This window comes from Nannochloropsis gaditana (genome assembly GCF_000240725.1).
Source record: "Nannochloropsis gaditana CCMP526 unplaced genomic scaffold scaffold516, whole genome shotgun sequence".
NCBI classification, from domain to species: Eukaryota; class Eustigmatophyceae; order Eustigmatales; family Monodopsidaceae; genus Microchloropsis; species Microchloropsis gaditana.
In genome coordinates, this window is record NW_005803437.1 from 6016 (window position 1) to 20919 (window position 14904).

At 52.9% G+C, this 14904-nt stretch overlaps 3 protein-coding genes across 3 annotated transcripts; all 3 read left to right on the forward strand.

Moving 5' to 3' along the window:
* Window positions 1-5133, forward strand: NGA_0239100 (ribose-phosphate pyrophosphokinase). Its single transcript, XM_005854409.1, has 14 exons — window positions 1-227; window positions 442-485; window positions 647-746; window positions 1126-1255; window positions 1611-1700; window positions 1879-1972; window positions 2334-2396; window positions 2712-2765; window positions 2860-3063; window positions 3194-3254; window positions 3398-3509; window positions 4001-4117; window positions 4693-4808; window positions 4879-5133. Exons 1-14 carry the CDS (start codon window positions 194-196, stop codon window positions 4932-4934), a joined length of 1275 nt encoding a protein of 424 aa, XP_005854471.1. The 5' UTR covers window positions 1-193; the 3' UTR covers window positions 4935-5133.
* Window positions 5134-7592: 2459 nt separating this feature from the next.
* On the forward strand, window positions 7593-12108 carry NGA_0239010 (gtp cyclohydrolase ii). Its single transcript, XM_005854408.1, has 13 exons — window positions 7593-7735; window positions 7928-8022; window positions 8126-8188; window positions 8314-8358; window positions 8431-8525; window positions 8740-8791; window positions 9262-9333; window positions 9514-9946; window positions 10078-10173; window positions 10333-10419; window positions 10682-10752; window positions 11333-11431; window positions 11589-12108. Exons 1-13 carry the CDS (start codon window positions 7690-7692, stop codon window positions 11676-11678), a joined length of 1344 nt encoding a protein of 447 aa, XP_005854470.1. The 5' UTR covers window positions 7593-7689; the 3' UTR covers window positions 11679-12108.
* A 474-nt stretch (window positions 12109-12582) lies between these two features.
* NGA_0239201 (cd4-specific ankyrin repeat protein) lies at window positions 12583-14588 on the forward strand (the record flags this gene model as incomplete). The annotated part of the gene is made up of 6 exons (XM_005854410.1): window positions 12583-12726; window positions 13173-13292; window positions 13481-13557; window positions 13803-13941; window positions 14171-14190; window positions 14510-14588. Exons 1-6 carry the CDS (start codon window positions 12619-12621, stop codon window positions 14586-14588), a joined length of 543 nt encoding a protein of 180 aa, XP_005854472.1. The 5' UTR covers window positions 12583-12618.
* Between the last annotated feature and the right edge of the window lie 316 nt (window positions 14589-14904).

Consider the following 14904-nt stretch of genomic DNA (forward strand, 5'->3'; position numbering starts at 1 on the left):
GCAACCATTAAAGACATATAGGGTAGCGAAAAGGGGGACACACGCCTTTAAGGATGGCAACGTGTCGCTTGCTAGCTGGAGGTACAAGCAGAGGTGCTATTCTCAACGCCGGTACAGTGTTGAGAGTGCGGAGTACAAGAAGTCTTGCTTATGTCTTCCAAATACAGCGCCACTCATCGGTTACACATAGTGCATGGTTATCAAGAGGAACGTCGACCTCTCCAACCGTAAGAAATAATGCGTACGATAAAACGAAGGTGTTGTAGCTTGTAAATTTATCACGCCTCAAGTGTCTCGAACTTTATATTCACATGCAGTGCGGACCATTCGAAGGCAGTAAAAACGGACACTGGCAGGGAAGGAATAGAAATCATGCTTGGTGGCCCTCAAAACAAGGCTTGTGGATGCTGGGCGCGTTAGCTATAGCAGGGCTTCATTTAGGGGCGAAGGGCATTACCAGAATGGACGAGGGGGACGAAAGGGAGGTGAGTTGCTTGGGACTGATCGCATCTGGAGTGCAATATGCTTGATGGGGACAATAGAATATCGTGCAACTTCTAAGGAGGCTTGAAGGTTTCCATAATCAAGTTTAAGCTCCATGTATATAAATTTGCCTTCTATAACCTTTTTGTTGGGTTTGATGCAGGTGGAGGAAGGATGGTACGCAAGTGAGGTCGCTGAGCGCCTCGCTCGACGCACCAGCCGAACATTTGAAGAGCTGAAGGCAAAGTGGCGATGGTCCGCAGGTAAAAGGAGGATCTGAAGCGATACGAGGGAGATCTATACTATTTAGAGATATATCCCCCGCTGGAAAGCGTGTATGAGATGTTTCTTGCTATTTTGTCGATCCAAAGTCCTTTCGCTTGTCTGCCAGTCGCCGACCGATCCGAGGCGAGATCCACAGGCACGTCAAATCCTTCTCGACAAAGACCGCGTCGAAGCCTTCCCTCTCCTCACACTGAATATTATCATTTTTTCTCGTCTTCTTTTCTTCTTCTTCTTCCGGCCTACCTTTTCTGCCGTTTCCTCCCGTGTACTCGGCTGTGCCCATTCTCTTCCCGGTTTCCGGACCTCCACCACGTTCCATAACCTCCCACCTCCGCCGTCCCCTCTACCCTTTCCCAGCGGAAGGCCCCCGCCAGGACCCTTCAACCATCTCAAACCTCGTCGTTTTCTCGGGCTCCTCTCACCCTCTGCTTGCTGAGGAGATCTGCGACTACTTAAATATACCCGTTGGAAACAGCGTGGTAAAACGGTCCGTTGTCTGGCTCTCTTTTCTCCTCCCTGCCATGTGTTAGTTAACCGTCCTCGCCCACGCTTCCTTCTTCTCTCGCTTTTCTCTTCAGCGTTTCTTCTGTATTTCTTCCCGATTCTCTTTTTTTTTCCCCCCCTGCGTCGAGGCTAACGACGAGGAGCGATTCAGTCGCGTTGCCAGACAGATGCCCTTCCATCCAGACATGTGGACAACATCTTTCACTCTTTGCGCGTTATCTGAACTGTCTCTATCTTTCTTCATGCCCTCCATCCTTCCCTTCATCGCGCGCCTCCCTCAGACGCCAGTCTCTCTTGATTTCCCTTTTCTTCCATTTCTCCTCCCTCTCTATTCCCAGCTTTGCGGACGGTGAGGTCTTCATCCGCATCCTGCAAGAAATCCGAGGCCGCGATTGTTTCGTCATCATCCCCACCAACTCCAACGACAAGTCAGTCCTCGAGCCCTTCATTTTCCCCCTTGTTCCTCCTCTCTCCCTGCCTGGTTGTGAGATGCGACGGGCTCTTTTCCCCGAATTTCTGCTTTATCCCACTCTTTGCTTCCCCCTTTCGATTCCTTCTCCCTCATCCAACCTGTCTTTCCTTAACTCTCTTTCTTTCCCTCCCTAGTGTGATAGAACTCCTACTCTCCATCTCCACCATGCGGCGTGCCTCCGCTAAGCGCATCACGGCCGTGATTCCGTACTTTGGATACGCGAGACAGGTCGGACTTCTCAGTGCTTTCACTTGGCTGGCATTCTTGATCTCCCATTAGCGCATGCTTTTTCCTGGATGTTTCCTTTACCGTTGTCTTCACACTATTGTCACTGTCCTCTCCGCGGATTTTATCGTTAGAGTCTCCTCTCCCCGGCCCTTTATCAGCGTCCGTCACACTATCCTTCTTCTGGCCTGCTTTAAAGTTGTCCAAAATTGCGATCGTGTCTCTGCTGCTCTTCCTCCCTACCATTCACGATAGATCGCGAAATAGATCCGCGCCCTCCTCAAACTTTCTGTCGTTGTACCAAGGCTTCGTCCACGCCTCGGTCTCTTTAAAAGCTTATGTTTCTCATTCTTTCCCCCCTTAGGACCAACGCACTCCTTTTCGCCGCGAACCGATCGCAGCTGCCGATATCGCTCGCATGCTGGAAGTACGTTGTTCCCACCCTCCTTTTTCCAGCCTCCCCCTCTTTGCGTCCCTGATCCCTGTCTGTGTTTGCTCGCTGTTTGCTTCCCGTCGTCCACCTTTCTTCGGAGCCAGGCCTTTCTGATTCGCATATGATTTATCTTGGGTGTTCTGCCTTGTCCTCAGCCTTTCAGAAGGATCACCCTAAGGCGTGTGTCTGGGACAGGGAGGATCCCATGCTCGGAATCTTTTCGCAACCCTCTGTGATCAATGACCGCATTGTGTTCCCTCTCTGTTGTCCCGCCTTCCCGCCTTTTTCTTCCCTCTCTTCCCAATGTAGGAGGTGGGCGTGGACCGCGTCGTCTCTGTTGACCTCCACTCCGGTCAGATCCAGGTGCGGAAGGGGGCGGAGAGAGGGAGGGGAGGGGTCGTTATAAGGCACACACGAAATGGAACTGAACGGATGAGTAGTTTCGTGTGTGTTCTAGAAGGCTGTCTTGACGGACAATCTCTTTGCCCTCGTCTACCCTCCCTCATTCTCCCTTCCCTGCTCCCCGCGACGCGTGCCTTCTTCCGAACATCTCCAGGGATTCTTCTCCCCCCGCGTCCCCGTCGATCACCTTACCCCCGCCGCCGCCGCCGCCGCTTACTTCGTTGAGAACGTGCCTGACTTCAAGCGGCACGCCCTGCACGTGCGTCTTGTTTTTTTTTCCCCTGTCCCTCTCCACGCCTCGTGCTCAATCCCATAATTTCAAACTGCGTAGCCTGCCGATGTTTTCTCATGCGTCATTTCCCGCCTCCCCAAATTTTCCTTTTCTCCAGCCCGCGGGGGTATCCTCCTCCTCCTCCCGCTACACTGTCCTCAACCGTGCCACCAGCCTAGGTAAATCTTCCTCACGTCCAGAGATCGGAAGGAGGGAATCGGACGGTGCCACCCATCACAGCCCATCAAGACGATGCGTGTCGCTCAAGTGACTCGTATATCCTTGCATTCCCTCTTCTGCTCCACCCAAACCCCCTCGCCAGGCCCGTGTCCCATTGTCACCGTCGTCGCCCCCACGAAGGACAAGTTCGCCGCGCTCGCATTTTCCGCGAACGACTTTCGAAGCTCCTGGGGCCCCATGTGTCTGTCGACATGGTGAGACGAGTGGATATCGCGAGATAATCCAAAGGACGCATCTGGCCCTTTCCTTACCCGCGGTCTGCTTCCACCTTTATCTACGTACTCTTTCCCTCCCCTGATTTCATCATCTTGTCTCTCGCTTGCCTTCATCATTTTTTTCTTTTTTGTCCCTTCCCGGATTTCGCTGGAGTCCACGTACTTCTACTTTCCTTTCTCTTTTCTCTTTGCCCGTCGCTGCGTTCCACCTTGTGCCGCTCACTTTCTCACCTCATCCTTCCCTCCTTCCTCTCAGGCCATGGTCTCCAAATTTCGGGACGCGGATGGCCGCATTTTCCGACAGCTGATCGGTGATGTTACGGGGTGCGTGAGATCTTGGCTCTCCCTTCCTATGGACGTCGTAAATCCTGTCCGTGGAAGGGTGGATGAATCGCGAGGGACGGATGCAGACAAAATGGAGTTGATTTCTATCTTGATGCCTATGAAGCACTCTCCCTTTTTTTATCCAGGCGGACGTGCATCATCGTCGACGACCTCTTAGACACGGGGAAGACTTTGGCCACCACGGTCGATTTGCTCAAGGGGGAGGGCGCCGATAGGGTCTACGGCTTTGCGACGCATGCGCGGTATACACATTTTCTTTTCTCTTTCCTTTCCTGCACTCTCTCACTTTTTCCGCAGCACGTTCCTCTTTCTTGCTCTGGAAACACCTCGCCCTCTTCTTCTTTCCTTACTTGTCCTTCTTCCTTACTTCCTCTCTGTATTCAAGTTTCTCGAGAGACGGACAGAAACGAGTCCAAGAATGTGAGAATCTTCAGTTCGTGGTGGTCACCAATACCATGCCCCTAGAGGGAGGAAAGAGCAGGTAGAAGAGGGCAGAGGGAGGGAAAGAGGAGGGCGAGACAGGAAATGGAGAAGGCAGGGGAAGTTGAAGCGAGGGAGGGAGGGAGGGAGTGAGTGAGAGGGAGGGACAGAAGGAGAGAGTAGGGGAGGAAGGAAGACTCGTACCTCAGGTATGACTTTGCCCACTCGTATACTGCCCTGGCTTTTCCCTCAGATCGGAGATTGATTCGGCGTTTACTATCCTTATGTCAAGAGCCTTTATCCCCTCGCCGGATGCTCCATTCCCCAATGCTCAGTGCCCTCCTGAGACAAGTCCTTAATCACCAACACAACTCTTTCTATCTGGAATTTCCCCCAGGGCCATCGAGATTCATCCCCTTCACGACAAGATTCATCAACTGTCGGTGGCGCCCCTCATTGCCGAGGCCATCCTCAATATTCACGACTGTGGCAGTGTCTCGAGTGTTGTGGCAGGTGAGGGAGGGTTGGTAGGCGGGAAAAACTAAGAGGGTTATGCTGAAGGGGGCTCTCATGCATTTGACAGGGGACCAGGAGATGCAAAGCGTACTGGAAAAGTCAGCCTCGAACAGGGAGCCTTGAGGAAAAGTGCGGGAAGATAGGCCCTTGTCCCGCACGGATGTTCAAAGGGAGTGTCAGGGGGCGACGGGCGGAAAGGGGAGGGGATCGCCATGGAAGGGGGTGTGCAGAGCTTGACGGTTTGCCTGGTGGCAAAGGCTGGCTTGCCACCATGGGATAAGCGAAGTAGCGAGCTCTTCCAGTACAAGTCGTATTTAGATTTATTTTGAGGGAGTATTCGAGGAACTTGCTCTAAGCCCTCCTTTGGCCCCCATTTATTCAGAGTAACAATGCATTGAAATTCAAAGCTACCTTTCTCTCAGTCTGTGGCTGTCCAGGGAGCGTTTTCTGCATACCTTCGGGTGGATATTCTATCTTTGTCAAAGTGCTTTTCGTCTACGGTCAATACCTCCAATCCGTACGTCTCCCGCCTTCAGAGGTATAGCTTGTGAAAAAAGTTTCAGGACCATCCAGTAGTGGCCTGGAGAATGCTCGTAAGTTAGATCGTCATCATTCCCAGATTATTTTACTCAAGCATCCCTCGCGGTTGGTAACCCCCATTGTTCCCAGATGTCCGTTCAGCATGATTTTCAGACTTTTCCTCTTCTACCTTCCTTGTTCTCTTTGGGGTGCAGATGTCGCTACCTCAGACTCACGGCCATCGATCATTTGCAGCACTCGTAGCCTTTCTTCGTACTGCATCCTGTCTCCTATTTGCAAAGCCGGTTTACTTTTTCAGCTGCATCGCTTCCTCATGTTTGCATGTTTTCACGGGCACCGGCCTCTCTTCACTTTCCTCTCTAGCTCTCCACATATACGGAATCAGCTACTGCTACAAGCACGCAAATTGAAGCTGCTCGACAGAATCCTTTGCTCCCTTACTGGGGATAGCGAGTACTTTCTCCGTCAGTCGTTGGATTGGCAATGAAGTTTTCCTGCCTGAGATCTGTGTTTTCTGCTGCATTCTCACCATTGACAGTCTTCTTTCCATCATTCACGGCCCCAATCCCGCTCTCAGCACATATTTTGACCAAATTTATATTTTGCTGAGCTCCATGCACTTCCTGTTGCCTTCTCGCATCCTCATTTCCCGGGGTCCCCTCGTGTTCACATTCCTTCTGCTCCCCTTGCCTCGGCATAAACTCCTGAGACTCCTCCCCTTGAGACTCAATCTGCTTTTCCAGGGGCAAGATTGCTTCTTGGTCTCTTTTTTCACTCTTCCCTTCCCTCACTTTCGCTTTGTTTACCTCTTCTAAGCTCTCGTGATGGTTTATATGCCCCCCGGCTACGACTGTCTCTGCCTCAGTCGGAGGGAGGAGCAAGGGCGGGTCGCTGCCGAGGGAGGCATGCAGCTTTAGGAAGTACTGATGTGCATGCAACTTGATCTGGCAGAGGTAAAGGGGTGGACAGTAGCAAGATAACACTTGAGAATGGCAAGGTTGTAACCTCGGTACTTTGCTTTTCTCGCTGGCCCAGAAATATGCTTCCCTGCTCACCTCCATGACACTTCGCTCCTTTCCCACACTCGCCGCCAGTATCGACCATTCCCTCCCCGTCCAGGCATGTTTTGATTGATGACTGCTGTGACTACCTGGACTCAAGCCCCCCTTCTGGGACACCGACTTGGCATCACCTTCCTCGACTGGTGGTGCGGACAATTCGAAAAAGACTGACGAAGGAGGCTGTGGAACAGCGGCAGGTGCCAGCCTTTCCAACGCAGCCAGAAGACGACAGTGGTCTTCCATGGAGAAGGGCTATATAAATTATGTTCATTCGTATACGACGGAGAACTGAATAATCTACTCCCGAAACCTAAACCGGCTTCATTCATTTTCAAGATCATGTATCCCGAGCCGTCTAAGATCATACACCCTGAGCTGTGTCGAAAGTTATACTCCGACTTGTCTTCCCTCTACGTCCGCACAGACTGTACCTTGTAGGGCAATTGACATTGATTTGTCATTGTGATTAGATATGAAGTCAAGAAAGGGGACGAAGTCGGGAAGTGACGAAGGTGACGCTATGTATGAAAGGACAATATAGGCTTTGAGAAATAGTAGAATATTCAAATGAGTGCGCTTTAGTCGTTGAATGAGTACCTTTGATGGTAAAGTGCTTGAAAGCTTAGCTTTAGGTTCCCTGTCTCGTGAGGAGGAGGGAAGAGGGACGCAACGCTGAAGAAGAGTCAAGACCTCCGTGGTCGGGTGCACACAAAAGGCTGCCTTCTGTATGATCTCAATGAAAAATTGAGCAATAATCACATCCATTTTGTCTACGTGATTGTGCAGCAGTTGAGTGGCATACAAGAAAAGTGTGCAGCTGGTATTAGGAGGAGGTTAGCTACTCATATACTCATATTATTCACGAATGATAAGGAGGGAAAGACCAGGCATCTCGCCCATAGGTGCACCCTTAGGCGAGAAAGTATTATTTTAGTCCAATAGAATATAAAAGGACAGCGAGGACGGAAGGGAAGACTAGTAATCCTTGCCAAAGTGGCCCATTGCGCATGCGGTGCAGAGGCTCAAACCATCGCGGGATCGATTTGAGCGAACGGGGCGAGGGATTGAAGAGACCAGCAAAAAAGACTGCTCATCCATTATTTCAAAGGAAGTCATTTCTCTTACAAGGGCCGGATACTCAATTAATGTATTCTCATATATCTACATTGGACAAATATGTAGTTTCAGAACCTTTACGCGTGGAAATTTAAAGGCCGTGGATACACCTTTGCAAGGAAGGACCGATATACATTCATCACTACTCTTCAATTGACACCATGCATGGCATTTCGACCCTGGGCAAGCGTCGGAGCTCTATTGATGGTGCGTCATACTTCTTTTCTTTTGAGGTTGGGCTGGAGCAGCGTGATGAGACCTGCTACCATCCGCCTGGCGTCATTGCCACGAGAAGTCAGTCTCAGACTGCCTCACCATCTCATCTCATGTCCTGAAGCGACTACCCTTAGCAAGCACGCCATTCCATCTAATCTCCTCACATACATCCTATTGTCATAGAATCGACCATCCCTGAGCCTGATCTGGCCAAGCCAGAGTGCTACACTCTCACCACTCACGATCAACAGTTTGGCTCTGACCCTATCCCCATGAAGGTAAGAGACAATAAGTCCAGGAACGACTAGGCAACCTCGAAGCGAGCCCAGTCGTGATCTTGAGGACACTAACCCTTTTCACCCACCTCATGCAACGCGACAGTGGGGCGAGGAGGACCCCGAGGTCCGCGGGCCCATCGTTGCCACCACGCGGCACCAGAGCCAGGTGGGAGAGGAGGAGGAAGGGGGAGGGAATACAAATGGAATGGGACGCATCAAGTGTAGTCAGTACTATAAAAGAAGAGCCAAAATGGTAACGGAATGTTCGCTTTTCGTCTCCCCACCCGACAGAGGAACGCCATCGGAGCCCACTCAGGCTCCTACTGCATTTACAAGGTGCGAACGGACTGGCCAGCGCCTTCCTCTTCCCACTCGCTCACGCACCCCCCTATATATTCCCTCTTTCAGGCCCTGGCAGTCGCAGCCGGGGCGCTGGACCCCTACTACAAGCCCAGGTTCGAGAACACGACGCCCGTGGCCAAGATCGGGCCCTTTCCCCAGTGGTGGGTGGAGGGGGAGGGCGGGTTGTATGAGGCCGGGCGGATACAGGGGAGGCATAAAGTGCGGGATATAGGGTATTAGTTGAGGAGGCATAGGTGGTCTTACCTCGGCTGGCCGACGCTTTCCCGACAGTTAGCCCGAGCTCATCTCACTTTTTCATTTAATCCTCTTCGATCCCTCCCTCTTCCCTTACCGTGACGCCCGCTTGGCCCTTAGGTGGGCGCACCACAAGATCGTCGCCATGGATCCTTTCGGTCACGTCACTCAGGTCGGCGTTCAGCCCTTGGCCGGCCCGTATCCTTTCCCCCTCCAAGGTGATCCGCCCTCTTCCCCGCTCACTGCGACCGTCCTCCCCTTCGATAATCACAGGAGGCTTTCTCCGCGTACCTCCGGAAGGGCTTCGACATACGTCCCACCATCGCCGTGACCAAGGTGAGGAAGACACTTGTCAGGAGAAGGGGGGGGAGGGAGGAAGGAAAGCTTCCTCTCTCAGTCAAGACCTACGCGGGGCTTGACCCGGTCCTTGTCCTCATCTCCTCGTCCTCGTCTCACGCCCCCCTTATCTCAGGCACACATCGAGCTCTCCGAGATTAGCCAGGTAATCCCCTAGCCTCCTAGCGGCTTGACAGGGGCTCCTCCCCACGGCTTGACCTTCGTCCTCTCCTGCCGCCCGCTTAGGTCCTGCTATCGTTTTCATTCCCCCACCGAACTCCTACCTTCCCCTCTCTACCCTCCCAGGCGATGAAGTTGGGCCGCTTGCACGCGGACGGAAATGTGCTGACCAAAGACGGGCAAGTGAATGTGACCAAGGTAAAGGGCGGGAGGGGGAAAGGGGGGAATCTAGGGAGGGATGAGGCGAGCTACGACGGCTCGTAGAGGGGGCTCTGAGCTCGATCCTTTCCCGCACATGCCCTTCCTGAGCCTTGAAGAAACCCTATGCCCGCTATCCCCTCGTCTCCATGCGCGCCTTTTTGACGCTCCTCCCCCTAGGCTGCCATTGAGCCGGTCTGGTACCTGCCTGCGGTGGCGGAGCGCTTCTCTGTGTCGGAGGCCAAGCTCCGCGAGACCCTCTTCGTGGAGACCAACATGATGTACCCCGAGCTCATCACCCGCCCCGACATCAAGGTAACCCCGTCTTACGAGTTGCTCGAGATGTTGTGGCATCCGTCTCCTACCGCTCTGTCAACCCTTCGCTCCCTTCTCTGTCGCTCCTACCCTTTTTTCCCCCCCAGTCATCGCATTTTCGCCTCAATTCGCCTGCATTCTCTCCGTCACTCCTCTACTCTTCCCTCTCTCCCGCTGCCCCTCCACCAGGTTTTTCTCCCCCCCATCGGCGGCAGCACTGTCTACATTTTCGGCGACCCCGAGAAAATTCCTGACGAGAGCGTGCCTCTCACGGCCCGGGTCCACGACGAGTGCAACGGTGAATCTTTGTGTGACAGGTTTTCGAAACACCCGTTGAATGATCAACTAAAACCGTGCCATACACAGACTCACACATACCTTCGCCCCTTCGCCCCGCCCTCTCTCCTTCTCTGCCGTTGTTTCCCCCAGGATCCGACGTGTTTGGGTCTGACATTTGCACTTGCCGGCCGTACTTGATCCACGCGATCGAGGAATGTGTGAGAACGGCGGTTGAGGGCGGGACCGGTGAGCAAGGAGGGGGACGGGAAGGGGATGGAGTGAAGGGGATGGTCGCTGCCTTTGGCATTTTTCCACGATGGTTTTAGCTCTGGAACAACTCGTCACAACGTTTGATGGACGAAGATTGCACACCCCTGACGCTTGCCCTCTCAACCGTCCTCCCAGGCATCATCGTGTATTACCGGAAGGAGGGGAGGGCGCTGGGCGAGGTGACCAAGTACCTCGTCTACAACATGCGCAAGCGCCAGGAAGGTGAGAGCCCTCGCCCGGAGGGGCCACTTCTCCCACCGTCTCTCACCTACCTCGTGTCGGTCCTATGCCCCAGGGACAGCGGGTCCCTCGTCTTTTTCTTCCTCTCTGTGGCAGCAGCATGCCTCCTCCCACACTCCTTCGGTCCCTTCCTAATCCCCATCCCTCCTCGAATCTTCTCAACGTTGTGTCTGGTATTCCCACTATATATATTTAATTGCTTGGGATTTGCCTCCTCATTATGTCGCCTGTATATGGAGTTTAGGTGGAGACAGGGCCGACGAATACTTCAACTGCACGCAGCATGTGGCAGGCATCACCGACACGCGCTTTCAGGTAAGACACGCACGAAATACAGGCCTTGCACGTCGGAGGAATCGATCTTGTGTGCATGTAAAAGTGTTTGATATATATATATATCAGGGGGGGCTGTTTTTACCACCTCTAGGGCAATGCGTGTGAGGGGGGAGGACGGGGGCGCCCAAAAAGTCAAAGTATGGAACCGAAAGACTTTAACTTTTCTGGGTGAGTGGGTAGAATTACTCATCTCCCTTCATCGTTCCCTATCATCCTGATTTTGCGTACCTGTAGGCGCTCATGCCCGACCCTTTGCATTGGCTGGGCGTGACCAGAATTCATAGGTTCATCTCCATGTCAGATATGAAGGTCAGCCACCGGGGGGAGGGGTGGGGGCTAAATTATGACGATGTTTCAATTGGGCGAAAGCAGGGATGTTACGAGGACGCCCATGGCTGAAAGGGAAGTACACCACATCCCCGAGCATGCGTAGCGTACGGCGCGCATGTACCATCCTCTCGCCCCCTTCCTCTGCGTTCTCGCTCACGGATGACCGTCGGACAAGCAGTCCTCAGTATTGAGCGCGTCCCGGTCCTGACCTCCTACCCCCTTCCCACAGTATGAGGCCATCACCAAAAGCGGGATCAGCATCGATGAGCGCGTCCCCATCCCTCCAGGGCTCGTGCCGAAGGATGCTAGCGTGGAGATCGCCGCCAAGGTAAACACCCGAGCAACAGAATGAAGCCCATTTTTTCCCCTTACGTACAACCTTCTTGGACCAAACGCCTCGCCGGCAATAGCTTCAGTCATCTATATTTTGTTTACCTCGTGAACAGTTTAACCTTGTGCGCCCTTTTTGTCTCTGTAAAATCTAGGTGTTTGCAGGCTACGATGGCGGAAGCGCCTACACGGTGCCCACTAAGGAAGACCTTTCGAAAGTCAAGGGCAGGGCCTTCATCTCTTAGCTGGCGCACTCATTTCAATCTAGGCATGGGCGCATGCACCTTCCCCGAGACGGGGCTTGAAGCGTCGGAGCTGCATATATTTAGAAAGCCATTCATCGCACGATGTTGTTTGTGCACTGCTCGTGTGAAGGGCTGGTGGAGTTGGAAGGAGCACTAAAAAGGCACGATTTGGGTACAACGCTGTATATCTTGAAACCATCTTTCGAGTGCGATATTTCATAGGACCTTATGTGTTAGATAGTCATGGAAAAGAGAATTTGGAAGTTTTTCTTCGTTCGAATGACTGCTTAGCCAACACGTTTGTGCAATGCGGGAGAGAATAGAAAGCAGCTATGATGCATTTGGTAAAAGCACACAAAAGGACAAGTTGAAGGAAAGAGAACAGTACGGAACATGAGCTCTGATTATTCGATGTAATGTAATCATCGCGATACCCATGGCAACATGAGGGGAAACTTTGTATGCTACGCTGAAGAGCCAGCGGCGTATAATTTCACGTTATCTTCTTTTTTTCCTATTTCGTTCGTAGAAAAACTTTTTCAAAACATCTAGGACAGCAGGTAAAGCTTTCAAAGCTCTCAAGTGGTGTACATAACGAGGTACAGGGTTTTCAGAGTCACATTCGTGGTAGATCTCTAACCTCCCCACTTCTCAGGCTGGAGCGAGCGAGCACAGAGCCCGCCTCTGGTTTATACAAAGTCGCCTTTAAACACCCGTACACCGCGTTTATATACGCTGGCATATATGTATGACAGTAATGCGTAGGATGCAAGCCTTAAAATGCACGTCTAGAAAGCCTTCCTCCGCCTAGTCCCGTGCATCGAACACCGCACAAAGCGCCATCTTTTCCATCACACCGCATGCACAGTCCTGTCTCAGGTAACTTAGATTACAATATGCACCTAACCACAGGGCCTGCTCATGCTATAGTATCCCAGAAATGAGCGTGGAGGAGATATTTCAGCTAATTCAGTGCCGCGGAAGCGTCACTCAGGAAAAAAAAGAGGTGGACTTGGGGCGCTTGCGTGTGCTTCTGAGTCAAAACAAGGTGAGCAGCAAGCTGAAACAGAAAAATGGACTGGAGGCTTGTGTTTGGTGCAAGGGTTTGCTCAACAGGGACTCGTAGAGCGATTTTGAGGCGCATTTGCTGGAGTTCATTGCTCTTAAAGCACCAACACTGCGTCACGCCACGGAGTATTCGACCCTCAGTCTCCTTTGGTTTCTGGCACCTAGCAGGCTCTCGTTCATGCGAAAGGGAGAATGGATGAGGAGACACCTTTGCACGTAGCAGCTGCAGAGGTAAGGACTCGTCTTAGGGTACATGGGGATAGATTGGTCAGGTGCGCAAAAAAAAGAATGCCCTACGCGGTGATGAAGAGGATGAGGAGACGCTTAGGATGGACGCCCTGTCGTGTGTCCCCCGTGTGCCGGCCTGAATACACCTTCAGAGTTCAGGAATTTTGGTTTTGGTCTGTTCCCTCCCCTGCCATCCAGGGGGTCGTGGAGGCCGTCCGCTTGCTCCTGCAAGCAGGGGCGTCGCCCGCGGCTGTCGACAAGGCGGGCTACACGCCCTTGCACTGGGCCGCAGGGAAAGGCCACGAGAAGGTGGTGGAGGTAAGGCGCTCGCAAACAGGGTCCATCTCGGCGCCTGTGTCTCGGCTCTGCGCGACTTACCCCAGCCCGAACCCTGAATGTGCCTAAGCATGAGGGCCTCTTCCGTCATCCTTCAATCCAGTCCTCAGAGCCCCCTATTCCCACCTTCTTTTCCATCCCATATTTCCTACTTGACGTCTTTCGACCAGGATCTCTTGAAGCACAATGCCGACGCCAACGCCGCGGACAAAAACGGACTCACACCTCTTCATCGAGCCGCCTACTGGTGAGGACTCAGGACAGCGAAGGCAGGTCATGCGAGCGGCCTTGCTCCTCTCGTGATCATGAGAGGCCGTGAGTTAAGCCCAATGGCGAGAGGTGTCTGCCGTTGAAACGCCAATCTGCCGTGGTGGTCCCATTTTTGGGGCTTCTTTCTGACAAATGAGGCCCCGTGAGAGGGGGCAACTCACGTTCTCATATCGCACTGACTCCTCCTTGTCTCTCCACGCGCTCACCCCACCCACCTTTCAGGGGTCAAACAGCGTGCATCAAGGAGCTGCTGTACAAGGGGGGGGCAGATCCCAACGTCCAGGACCACTTGCAGCACACGCCCTTCATGATGGCTGCCTGGTTTGGGAAGATCGATAGCGCGCGCGAGATCTTCGAGAAGGTGGGAGCCTTTGCCGGAAGGGAGGACACGCGTGCGCTGGCCGGCGCTGTGGGCGATGCTGGGCCCATGGTGGTGGCATTTCTTGTATTGTTTACCTCCCTCTCCGATCCCACAGATGAAGTCGAATGACATTCAGCTTCCTAACGTATGGGGCCTCACTCCTTTGGAGTGGGCGAGGCAGAGCAATAGGTCTGAGGTGGCGGCTTTCATCGAACGCCGGTACAGAAAGCTAGGCCTGCCGATCGAGCGGTGAGAAGAAAGGACAGGGGGCGCCTTGGTTCTCCCTTTCTCCTCTTCTACCTCTCCGGTGGCATGGACCTGACATATCAAAATCTCGTGACGCGGAAGGGCTGACATCTTGGTCCGATTTCTGTCGTACCTTTCCCCTCGTTCCGCATCTCGCGCTCGCCTCACCCTTAGCCTTATGTAGATTGCATATTACTCAGTCTCTCCCGTATCCTCCCTGCCAAAAATCCAGAGTTCAACCTGGCTCAAGCAATCGGTCCTCCGTCCCGCCCTCCCCCTCTCCCTCGCATTCCGCGGCCATTTCTCCATTCGTTGGGTCCAGCACTCCAACAACCGCGACGCTCGGCGGTGCCTCCAGCCAAGGAGACGGCGGGCGCGCGTCATCGCCGTCAGGACCGTAGAGACGGACGGGAGGAGAGGCCTGGTAGTCAGGTCTTCCGATGTTGATCACTTAACGCAAGTACCGTGTTGGATACATATGTGGACATTTACTGAAGGCCATCCTCCTCGGTCTTCACTTGCCCAACATTTCAGAAGGTACGCGATGAAAAGCATACTGTGTGCGGTGTTATTCTGTCTTGGAACCAGCATTCTCCATATATCTCTCCTCAAATGATCGGACCAATTCGTATGATGATGTTCATGGACTTTCATCGCTTTTTTATTGCTTGCACTGTTTTGGGTTGTTGTATGCCATTGTGGTAATTGGTGGTGGTC

Bases quoted from the DNA above. Each gene is read 5' to 3' on its own strand.
- NGA_0239100 (XM_005854409.1), top strand. From the start codon at position 194: ATGGTTATCAAGAGGAACGTCGACCTCTCCAACC. The intron at 747-1,125 runs GTAAAAGGAGGA...ACCCTTTCCCAG, and splicing joins AAAGTGGCGATGGTCCGCAG to CGGAAGGCCCCCGCCAGGAC. The intron at 1,973-2,333 runs GTCGGACTTCTC...TTCCCCCCTTAG, and splicing joins ACTTTGGATACGCGAGACAG to GACCAACGCACTCCTTTTCG.
- NGA_0239010 (XM_005854408.1), top strand. From the start codon at position 7,690: ATGCATGGCATTTCGACCCTGGGCAAGCGTCGGAGCTCTATTGATG. The intron at 8,792-9,261 runs GTCGGCGTTCAG...CTACCCTCCCAG, and splicing joins CTTTCGGTCACGTCACTCAG to GCGATGAAGTTGGGCCGCTT. The intron at 10,753-11,332 runs GTAAGACACGCA...CCCTTCCCACAG, and splicing joins TCACCGACACGCGCTTTCAG to TATGAGGCCATCACCAAAAG.